Source organism: Lactuca serriola, chromosome 8 (genome assembly GCF_051521515.1).
Source record: "Lactuca serriola cultivar US96UC23 chromosome 8, Lser_US96UC23_V15, whole genome shotgun sequence".
NCBI classification, from domain to species: domain Eukaryota; kingdom Viridiplantae; phylum Streptophyta; class Magnoliopsida; order Asterales; family Asteraceae; genus Lactuca; species Lactuca serriola.
In genome coordinates this window covers 308591770-308603850 of record NC_136415.1, presented here as the reverse complement: position 1 = coordinate 308603850, position 12081 = coordinate 308591770, and the positions used below count along the sequence as shown (strand labels likewise).

Below are 12081 nucleotides of genomic sequence, written 5' to 3'. Positions count from 1 at the left end.
ATCTTTATGTCATATCAACATTTACCAAATTTATATTTTCCCTATAAATATACTCTACGATTTTTCATTCACAAACAATTTTTCTCTAACTAATTATCTCCTTTCATTGCAGATAATAGTATTCCATAACAGCTAACAATGCATATCAGGTCATCTTTAATAAGGTTGCGGAAATCAATGCATCCAAAGAGTCTCGAAACATATGTATTAAAGTTATCATGCTTTGGAAGCCGACCTATATAAACAATCCTAATATGGTTCGCAAGCCTAGACATGATTTTTAATTGACCAGGAGGTACTGTTTTTACACACTTTATTTTTTATATTGTCAAATTCTTATGTTATTTCTATTAAAAAAAGTTTAAATTCGATTTCTGTTATGCTTTTTTACTTCTATTCATATAATTTTAATAATCAACTTTATTATTTTTAATAATAAACTTTAGTCTATGTAATGAAATCTCTTATTATTCCTTTCTTTTTTTATCAATATGATAAATTTACAATTATTCAAAATCTCGTGATTTTGGTTCCTGAGCCCTTCATTGGAATTTATTCTACGTAATGAAATCTGTTATATAGCTTTATTAGTTTTAATAATCCATTAAATATGTTCGTTTCTTCTTATTATTAATTGTGTCAGGTCATATAATCAGCCGGTCACATTGTTTGGATAACTGTAACTTTTTTTCTTTTAAACGATACAACAAAATAAGTCGGTTTTTTTTAACAAAATTAATAATAATAATAAAATGTTTTTTTGTATATAATGAGATAATAGGTTGGACTTTACTGAATATTTCCTGGCATAAAGATGTTTTTCTATTTTTAATACTTTTTTTTTACACTTTTTTATCTTTCATTGTCACCTACAGGGAAGTGGAATATAAGCAACAATAAAAAAAATCTTATTTCTATATTTGAATCCCTATTCGATGAAGGAGCTGTCCGGGAGATCAGTAACTTCGTTATGGCTAGCAATGAAAGCGAATACATGCTTGTTCCTCATAAACATAAAATCAATTTCTACAAAACCACAAAAGTTCGTGTATCCACTGATTTTGTTGATACGGTAGATCCTTATCATTTTATCTCTTTCCCAGATTCGCTAGCCAGGAACTTTGACACTCGTGTTGCATTTGGTATGTTGTTATGTTATTAATTTAACTTATTTCTATACTTCAGTTTTTAATGTAATACACATTTGGATTATTATTAATAATTTATTACATTTTTTCACATAGATTTTCTAGGTGAAGTTGTGTCAACTGATCCCATGCGAGTCATTGTTGAGTATGGAAGAGAGAAAAGGTTAATGAATCTGGTTGCTCAGGATTTAAGGTACACATTCGTATTATTATTACACATTCCCCCATTTATATTTATCTTTCATTAATAACCATCATGCATATTTAGTGGTACGAGAATTGCAGTCGTTTTGTGGGGCAGTTTTTGCACTGAAGCTGAATACTTACATTTCACAACATCATAATGAGATTGCTCCTGTTTTTATCCTGCTACATTTGGCAAAACTCAAAATTTGGGGTGGTAAAGATTTTTTACAACAAATTATCATTTCAACTTCAAAGTAATTACTGACAATATTATCCTACTTTTTATTTGCATGTCAGCCTCAAGTTGGTAATTATTTGTTTGGGTCTAGATTGCATATAAATGATGCTATGCCTCAGATTTTAGAGTTCAAATCAGAGTATGTTATTTACCATAGTTAACACATTTATCTTACTAAATCATTATTTTTTTTAATAACCTCACTTTTTTTGTATATGTAGTCTTAATGCTTTGGATACGAATGTTGAGTCTTCTAGTCGTACATCCTAGCTCAACTTATATACTGTTGTGGCTAATCCAGAGGATTAATACCTCCGTTTTCAAATAAAAAACATTGATGAGATTCCTGATTTTAATGAGGTTTACTTAACATTTTTATATAACAGTTTCCGCATTCTATTATCGTTTTGATTTTCTATATACAATTCATATGAAATAATATTTTAATATAATTCCTTTCAATCCTATATATGAAAAGTTACTATCATTATCGCTACTATCATTGGTTTTGATTTAGATGATGGCTGGTATTCATTTTATTGTCGTGATTGTTCTAAAAAAGTTACTAAAAATGATGATGATATTAATATTGGCCCTTTTCACTGTGATGGTTGTGGATTTGTCTCGGATGTATTTGGAAACTAAGTAATTATTATCTCTTTGACTATACATGTATTTTACTTTTTTCATATATTTCATTGTGTATGTCAAACTAAATATAAGTATTATGTTATAATTTTTAGGATTAGGATAGTAGTTCGTGTGCAAGATGAAAGTGGGTCTTCTTCGTTCGTATTGTTTGAGCGTCATGTAAAAGATCTTATTCATCGTGGAAACCAATGGTTGATGGGAAAAATAGCTATGGTTTGATAAAATATCTCCATTATTTAAATGATTGACATATATGATTTTTCTTCTTTAACTTTTCCAACCATTTTATAATGTAAATTAGGATCAAGGGCGACAACAGATACCTGATGAGTTCAAAATCCTTCTAAATAAGAAGTTTGTCTTCAAAGTTCAGATATCCATGTTCAATCTACAGAACAACTATCATGCTTACACTGTGCATAAGTTGACTGATGATGAAAGGGTTCTTGTTGAGGTTTTTAAACGGTCACCAAATCATCAACACCATAATATAAATGATAATGGTACTCCTATTAACAAGCCAAATAAGGTTGGTAACTGTCTCATATATTTCCAAAGTCAAACCCTATGCCCTCTCTTCAATATATTTTTCTTTCATTTTTTATGAATTTGTGCAAATATGTTATGTTTTGTTTTTTATTTTACTTGATCGATTTTTATTATTTTCTGTTTTGTACAGGAAAATACTAATTGTGTGCATGATCTTGATGTTGTTGACCTTGAAGCTGTAACACCATCATCCAGTACGGGGGAAACCCCCTATTGAGATTGATGCCAACACTGACTCTTTAGAGTGGTCTTCTTCAAAAACTCGTGCTGTACGAGATACCTTGAAGATTCAAAAGTTGGAAAAGTTGGACTAATATGAAGCCGCCCAACAAAATTTTACATATCATCTTCGATATGTTTAGAGACATTTTCTTTTTAATCTTTTGTGTGTCGCACTTTTAATCGTCTGTTTATGGATCTTTTGGTTGTTTTTAAAATTTTATTGGGTTGTTATTTGGTGTGAACACAATGATAGAATTGGAAGTTATGACAATTTCAAGTTATTGAACTGTTTTGATTTAATGGATATTTTGTTTCTTTTTCTTTTGTTCGTCATTTGATTTTATAAATTTATATATATATATATATATATATACACACACACACACACGAAAATTAATAATTTTTTTTATATATGCTAATTCACCTACTTTTATTTGTCTAAATGAAATTTAAATTTTATTTGCACAAATATACATCGTTTACATATGGTAACAGAATAAAATCATAATGTAAGTATTCAAAATGTATTTTTCTATATTTTATTTATTCCTACCATAATTATATGTATGCTTTACTGTTTACCTAATTTAAACCCTTCTAATATTCAGTTCCCAATATATATATATATATATATATATATATATATATATATATATATATATATATATATATATATATATATATATATATATATAAACACACACGAAAATTTATATTTTTATTATATATGATATTCACCTACTTTTATTTGTCAAAGTCAAATTTAAATTTTATTTTCATAAATATACATCGTTTGCATATGGTAACTGAATAAAATCATTTACATAAAACAACTTTATTATTTTTTATATCTATTTTTATAAACGTTCTTTTTTTAGGATTGTAATAACGAAATTTATCCATCTGCTCTGAATATACTATTAGAAAAAAAAGATGGCGTTCAAAATTCAAATTACACATGACAATTTGAAGAACAAAACAGAAGGTTATGCTATCTCAAGGATCGGTCTAACAATACAATCATTGATGAATTGGAAAAAATATTGAAAATGGATCGGGTAAAATTCTTTACCATCAATACTACAAACAGTATACTTATTATCATTTCAATTTGTATGTCATGAAACATTAAATTTTAAGTTTTTCTGATACTATTATCTTATTATTTCTTTCTTTTGTAGTTATCGTTATTGGCTTCTGAATTAATTATGGAAATACTTTCATGAACATCATTACAAACATTTAATACTATACGTTGTACAAATAAATATTATGAAAATCTAATATATAGCAACCATGTTCTTCATAACTACAACCTTAGAAATAATGTGGTTTGTGGAATTATCGTTCAACAAAAAAAAACCATGGAGAAATATAGAGCGTCACTTTGTTCCGTCTTCTGCTAGCAACAATCTTGACATTCATTTGCTACCACATACTTGTACTATTTTAGTATCATCATTGTGCGGACTCCTTCTTGTTGAATCCTATGATCCAAATGAATACGTTTCAAAGTTGTTATTTGTTATCAAACCAACGACTACAGATTTCAAATGGATACCTTCTCCGACCTCTTAATACATTACGGCAAAGTTTGCTTTGGTAGTTATCGGTTCGAATCCGTTACATTTCAAGGTCATTCGATTGTCATACACAAAGTCATCGTAAGAGTTTATATGTAGTATATTTTATGTTATTAATTTTCTTTATTATTTACTTATATGTTATTTTATTTGTAGTGATATGCTTACGGAAAAAGTGGACTACGATTACTACAACATAGAATTGTTTTCATCTACTACATGGCAATAGATGGATTTTCAAAATATCCAGTTACCTTCATCTGTTTATCCTGTTTCTGATGAAGTAGTTACAAGTGGCGGTGTCGTTTACTTCTTATTATCTAATGATACCATATTGCGATTTGATATTTATTCAGAAGAACATATACTCATATTTGCACCTTCTATTATTAATGACTTCAGACCGTATGCATCGAGACTGATCAAGTTTCACGGAAAATTGGGATATTTCTCTGTAAGTGAAGATCATTTGTGGGCTATTTAGGTTTTCATTCAAAATCGGTGGGTTAAAGTAAATGTTAGTAACTACAATGAAGGTGCACATGAATGATGAGATTATAGAAACAGTACCCTATATTTCTTTAAAGGAAATATGATTGAGTATGTAGTTCCGGCACATCCTTCTCAACAAGTTTTTTCAGTCCGTTCTGATTTTGATAAAGTGAGTATGCCAAGTAGATATTAGTGATTATATATATTTTAATTTGCATTCGAACATAGTTGTTTTTTTGTAATGAACTATTTAAATATTTTATTACTCTATGATTTATTAGTTTTTTTTATTTATTCTTTTAATTGTTATGAGGTTAAAATAGCTATTGTAATGTATGATAATGAATTTAAAATAGCTATGGTAATGTACTTTTAATTGTCATGCTTCCTATGATGTAATATATGTTTACAATTCTATGTTTTTTTATACGCTCTTCCGCGTTTAACACGAGTTATAATCTAGTTTAAATATAAAAAGTTAAGTATATATAATTTGATATATGTAGTACTACTTTATTTTTCCTCAACTAACATTAAAGAGTCTCCCTTCTCTACACAAACAAAGATACCATTATGCTTCATGGAGGATGAAAAAGTAATTGTTGTTTTTTCGTTCTAGATTGGTATTTCTAGATTGGTATTTCTTGATGATATATTAATTTGAACACAAACATCAGACATGAGACATCAGTTATATTAGGGATTAAAATTATTTTAAGTATAGTAATTAGGGTAACATGTCTTAATCAATCTATTTACATGTCTTTTGTTCTCTTGTTACATTTTATAACACAAAAGTTCCTTCTCCAAGGTGGTTTTTTAGAGTCTTGAAAAAATCCAATGAAATTCAAGAAAGCAAGGAATGCCAAAAAAGGTTTGGACTTTTTGTAAGATGGGCACCATAGGCCAAAAGTTGATCAAGATTTAAAGATAGAATATGCATAAAGATTAAATATTCAAAACAATGCACTATGCAAACGTGTAACAAGATCCCATCTTTCAATCAAACCGAAGGGAAAAACTTGTTGAGATTAAAGGGCAATGAGTAAAATTCTTCACTCCTTGTATCCGTCTTGAAAGATCTATATTTGTCCCACCAATGCATCCCTCTATCCTTCCTTGTTGCAGCATCTTTCTGCCTTAATGTAACATCAAGCAACATGGCCAATAATCCACCCACAAATGCTTCCGAAGAGAAAGGCACATTTATCATATCATTCCACTAAAGAAAGAAAAGGAATCAAAAGGGTTCTCATTAGTGTAAGTTTGACTTTTTGTGGTCAAAATCGGTACATCTCAAATTAAAATTCGATGAACACTTCTTACCCATCTGGCTTTCGTGTGGACAGGACCATAACCCTTTATCGCAGTGTACTCATTGAAGTATTGTGGTATCGATAACCCCATAAAGATCGAGAATCCAAGAATGAATTTTACTCTGAAACTGTTTAAATTACAAAATTGGAGAAATCCAAGACCTGCTGAGCCTGTTTTCATTCAAAGATTTCAAGAAAATAATCACCAGATTAACAGATTAGCAGAAAATTTAACCTAAACTGCAACTTGAAAATGCTTTAACGTTTAATGCGTACCAACATAGGCGAAGAACAGACAATACAACGCTGCAACAATCGGCGCGGGAATCGATGCAAATACAGCCCCAAATTTTCCTGCAATTCGAGTTCAGTCATCAAGAAATTAAGAAACAGAAAGATGAATCGAATGCTTATGTAGAATAATGAATTTGATTATTACCAAGAACAGAGAAGAATATCATGAAGCCAGCAGAAATCTGGACAACCCTTCTGCTACCAACGCGTGTTAAGCCAAGTAAGCCAGCATTTTCGCTGTAATATTTTTGATTTAAGAATCTTGCAAAGAAATCTTGACAATTTTATCAATTAAACTGTAATAAGTATAAGCTTACACTGATACGGCTGAACCATTTCCTGTTCCAAAGATTCCAGAAAACAAAATGCCGACTCCCTTCAAAAAGAAAAAACGATAAAGAATCAGTCGAAATCATGGATGGAATTGGGTGGTGGAGTGGCGGAGCTACGGCGGAATTAGTATTCCGGTACCTGCCAACCAATGCCGCGGCTAAGAACCGAAGGCGGCATAGGTGTTGCACTCGCGTATCTAGCAACCGCAATGAACGCGCCAGTAGACTGTTTTGAAAAATCCAATAAAGAATCCATTAAGATAGAATAAAATGAATATTTCTTATCATGTGTAAAAATACAAGGTATAGTTTAAAAAGAGTAAATTTTACTAATGGTTTGAGGTAATTTCTGTATTTAATTCATAACTTATTTTTTTAATTTGGAAGGTTTCTGTTGTTTGCTTTTGTTACGCGTTTGGTTCCTACTGTTTGTTTTTTATTACGTGCTTGGTCTCGGTTTTACCTAAAAAAAACTACGTATTATTTAAATATGAATCAATTGTGAGGTAGGTAAGATAAGGGGACGGAAGTGGGTTGGAGATGTGTTTATTTAAATAAATTAAAAAATCAATGGCAAAATAGTCTTTTTAGGTAAGACAGAACCAAACGCCTAACAAAAACAGTAAGGACCTTCCAAGTAAAAAATTAAGTTAAGGACCAAACGCGCAAATTACCCTAAACCATAGGGATCATTCATGTAATTTGCTCTAGTTTAAATGAATAAATAGACTTTTGAAAAATCCAAACACTAAATTTAAATGTAAACAACCTCGACAAGAGACACGAATGAAGCAGCCATCATAGCAAAAGCTTCTCCGGCATCAAATGTTGGAGCTCCCCATTGAAACGGATAAGGAACTCGTATCCTATAAAAAAAAACAATTTTTAAACAATTTGTGGAATTTAAGAATACATAAACAAAATTCGATGAAAAAAAGATTGTATACCAAGGAGCAGCGCCTATGATTCCAGCACGATCGGTTCTACAACTATATTGAGTTGTGTCAGATTTGTTCTTGTAGGCCCCACCAACAGTGAGTAAATGAGCATATATCCACACAATCACAACAGAAAATAAAACAGCAAATCGATCAAATATATGACTCTTTCCACTCATAAGATGTGGTATATACTGCAATAAAAACATCATTGTAGTTTAACACAATAGCATTCTAATTTCATTTTTTTCTTATTAAAACATTTTATTAATAAATACCTGTGAGAAAATCAGGAGAAACACGATTTGGGGAAGTCCAATCTCGATACATTTAGCAACCTAAAGAAAATGATACGAGTATATAAAACTAAAAGTATGAAAAAAGAAGATGTTATAATTTATAAAAGTGAGATGTTATGAAATTGTATTATACCAAGGGAAAGCCAAACTCGTATAGCCCATATCCAGTTAGAGCAACGAGTGGAACTGCTGACAATGGACTCATGAACCTTGTGATATTGCGCCAAAGTCCACTAAAACCAAGCACAATTTGAAGAGTTGAGGCCACAATAAGAGCACCTTGTGTCCCTCTCATAATTCTCTCAAATTTCTATATAATCATCAAGAAATTGGGATTAAATTGGCTTAAATTTTTTAATAAAAACCCTACTTATAGGCCCCATTTGTTATTCATGACAAAATGGAACAAGCCAGAAGAACAAAAAAAATTGCAATTTTCGTCCCATAAAAAAAAGAACAAAAATTCTTATCTTTTGTCTTAACCAAAAAAAAGTTGGACAAAATATACAACTTTTTTACTCTACTTGATGTTAATAGGTTTAAAATAGCAAATTTTTGTCTCACAAAAAATATGGGACAAAAATTGCATCTTTTTGTCCCATCGAAAAAAATGGGACAGATAGTTACTACTACTAGAGTAGTAACTACCTGATGTCAGATAAACAAAAATTACAGCATTTTGTCCCATCCAAAAAGATGGACATGTAAGTAGTACTACTAGAGTAGTAACTACCTGAGTTGATGTCATATGGACAAAAATAACATATTTTTGTCCCATCCAAAAAAATGGGGCATGTAGTTACTACTGGAGTAGTAACTATGTGAGTTGATGTTAGATGGATAAAAATTGCAGCATTTTGTTCCACCCAAAAAGATGGGACGGGTGATTAATAAGTAGATCTCAGGTGGACAAAAATTGAAGATTTTTATATTACCTAAATACATTTTTTATATGTAAAAGACGTAAAATGACCTTGTTAAATCTTGAATTTTTTTTTTTTTTGAACCGGCAAATCTAATCTACTCTTAAGCTAACAACACCTATTCCACCTATGTCCACGACGGGATTTGAACCTTCGACCTCAAAAGGGAAGACACCACCTGATACCGCTGCCACTGGCTACTAATAAGGTTTAGTTTTACCTCTTGAGGATCGAGAATGTCAGTATATCGAGCAGCCAAGATGATTGAAATGGTTGTAGGGATGAAAGTAAAGGAGCCTCCAATGACAGCTGGCAAACGAGTTCCAAAAAGTGTTTGTGTTAATGTGTTGATGCCCGCAACGAAGAGTAGTGTCTGAATCATTTTGGCTTTTTCTTCCTAAAACAAACAAAACCCATGTATCCAATCAAATTATCGACTAAAAATAAAAACCAACATTGCAGTTGAGATCTTGTGAAATGACTTACATGCCCTCCACCCATTTGAGGAACGAGAGTAGTGGGAATCAGAACGGTTGTTCCAAGCATCACAAGATAATGCTGAAAACCTAAAAGTATTGCCTCGGCTGTTGCAAATTCAAGAAAATGTCAATTAACAATAAGAAAGTGAAGGAGGGCATTTTGGTAATTTTATGTAAACAAAAAGCGTAAGATGAATAATTCGACTTTTATCTCAAGAGGGTTTTCTTTTTTAATTAGAAAAATTAAAAATAAAAACAGAAAAATCATTTCGTGATGTAATTAATAGTTAATTTTCACACAAATGAGCAGTTAAAATACACACAAACATAAATTTTATCAAAACACACGCACAATAAAACACATAATGATTGAGTTTAAAGCTTTAACCATCATTCTTCGTTTTACATTAAAATTAATCTTTTTTTTTTAACACTGATTTTGCAAGAACGTTCAATTTTGTTGAAGTTATGATCAATCAATCAAGCTTTTCTTTTCCTCCATAATCAATCATCCTTGCAAGTTAACAATTTTACTTTGAAAGCAATATAAATAATAATAAAAAAATGTAATCATGATCCAAATTTTACATAGTTTTGTAATTTCGTTTTTGAACAACTCATTCGGAATGTTTACACATAAGGGTATTTACTGATCAAACCCCACATGAGATAACACAAAAAATGCTAGAAACCCATGAGAAAAATGAGAAAAAACATTACGAATAAAAAGATAAGTATGTGTTTGAAGAAGAAGAAGAAGAAGAAGAAACAGAGCAAAAACTTACGCCATGGTGGTGGACTTGTTATGCAATAAGAAACATTCGGAAGCTGATCTTTAGCAGGATGCGGCTGCAACTCATCTTGTTTCGGCGGTGGCGCTTGCCCTCCTCCGGCCATCTCTGTCGTCTAAAACTTTTTTCTTATGAATCCAAAAAAAACCCACAAATTTCGACACGATATAACCTTGATTTCAACAATATGACACAAAATCTTGAAAAGGGTATCACTCAATCCCCATAACCTGTTGTTTCCTATCTAAAAAGCATAAATAAATGGATCACAATACCACGACGCAAATTTCTGTGGAAAAAAAATGCAAACTTTTTCTTGAAATCTTGATTGTAGACAATGTGATGACACAAAAGATTAAAGAATGAACACCCACTTGATAGAACTCTTCAAGAAAACATGGTGGAACTGGTTTTGATGATTTTTTTAGGAAAAAAGGGAAAAGGGGTGTGAAACAGAGTTAAGTAATAGAGAAAGATGAGAGTAAGGAACCAAAGAAAATCAAAATACTATCTTTATGAGGAATATTTTGGTTCTTTTTTGAATTCAATTGGTTTAGGGTTTTGAGAGTGTTTTACTTTTGATTCTTTAGAGTAAAGAAAAAGTTGTAAAGCATCTCTCTCTCTCTATCTTCCCCACTGCCAACTTTACTCATCTGTGCACTTTGTACAGTCATGCACAAGGAAGCCATTCAAATGGCCTTGCTTTAATGATTTGTACTGATCCTATCACCTACCTGAATAATAAATTTTCAGTAAATTAAAGCCATAATTTTATGACATATCTTGTTGCATTTACATCATATAATAAGAAATGATTCCTTCCTTTGCACTCAAAGAATTCGGTTTTGTTTTGTATATGCCCAGAATCGTATGATAGGTGTGAAAATCATACATAATGGTCAATGGTATCGAATATGATGTTTCATTTATTCAGAGATTAAATGTTTGTTATCATATAACCGTTTGTGTTTTTTTAGTATGATGTTTGTTTATATTACACGTTTGAATTGTGTGTAGTTTGTTTAATTACCAAACAAAGTAATTTCTTAAACGGGGAAACAAATGAAAACCCATCAAGATATAAATAATGGGAGATCATTATTCCAAAAAAATGAAATCCACATTAAATTTTATGATTTAGTGATGTGTATAATGGTTGTAATTAGGCTGCAGGGTGTGGGGTGCGGTTCAGCTGATGTGACACTGAAACACCGCCCCCTCTATATGGTTTTGGAAGTGCAGTTTGAGACTGCGGTAGAAATTGGGAGAGATCCCTTGCTTTCTCTCTTCCTCTATCTCTTTATCTCTCTCTTCTTTCTCTATCTCGTCCTCTGTCTCTCCACCCCTTGGGTGTTGTAAAAAAACACGGTAGGAGGAGGGAGTGTGGCACCACTCCCTCCAGTCTTAGAGTGTTTGTAATTAGGGATCAAGAATGTCGCGGAGAGGCTGAGGTGGCCTCCCTACATGCTGAGGAACGTTTGCTAGAAAAAAAATAAATAATATAGAAAATGACATGTAACGTGACAGAAGATATAATATATATATCATAGTTGTATTTTATATTTTCATATGGATTATTCAAAATTTTAAATAAAAGAAACATCTCGTACAAATGATAGGTGTGACCATTGATTTGACCA

The 12081-nt window shown here is 31.2% G+C and overlaps 2 protein-coding genes across 2 annotated transcripts in view; one reads left to right on the top strand and one right to left on the bottom strand.

Annotated features, from left to right (window-relative positions):
- Positions 1–2989, top strand: part of LOC145068236 (uncharacterized) — a 46135-nt gene extending 43146 nt beyond the window's left edge. The window contains exons 6-14 of the mRNA XM_079015197.1: positions 876–1142; positions 1245–1351; positions 1434–1526; positions 1632–1711; positions 1794–1815; positions 2090–2202; positions 2316–2436; positions 2525–2752; positions 2903–2989. Of these exons, the coding sequence (XP_078871323.1) occupies positions 876–1142; positions 1245–1351; positions 1434–1526; positions 1632–1711; positions 1794–1815; positions 2090–2202; positions 2316–2436; positions 2525–2752; positions 2903–2989 (1118 nt within the window). The remainder of the gene's footprint in view (positions 1–875; positions 1143–1244; positions 1352–1433; positions 1527–1631; positions 1712–1793; positions 1816–2089; positions 2203–2315; positions 2437–2524; positions 2753–2902) is intronic.
- A 2993-nt stretch (positions 2990–5982) lies between these two features.
- Positions 5983–11094, bottom strand: LOC145065800 (nucleobase-ascorbate transporter 6-like). Its single transcript, XM_079012886.1, has 13 exons — positions 10436–11094; positions 9658–9755; positions 9392–9568; positions 8382–8558; positions 8228–8287; positions 7959–8143; positions 7781–7877; positions 7151–7237; positions 6997–7055; positions 6825–6916; positions 6662–6739; positions 6396–6556; positions 5983–6291 (listed from the first exon to the last, which is right to left on the bottom strand). Exons 1-13 carry the CDS (start codon positions 10545–10547, stop codon positions 6073–6075), a joined length of 1602 nt encoding a protein of 533 aa, XP_078869012.1. The 5' UTR covers positions 10548–11094; the 3' UTR covers positions 5983–6072.
- Positions 11095–12081: the final 987 nt, after the last annotated feature.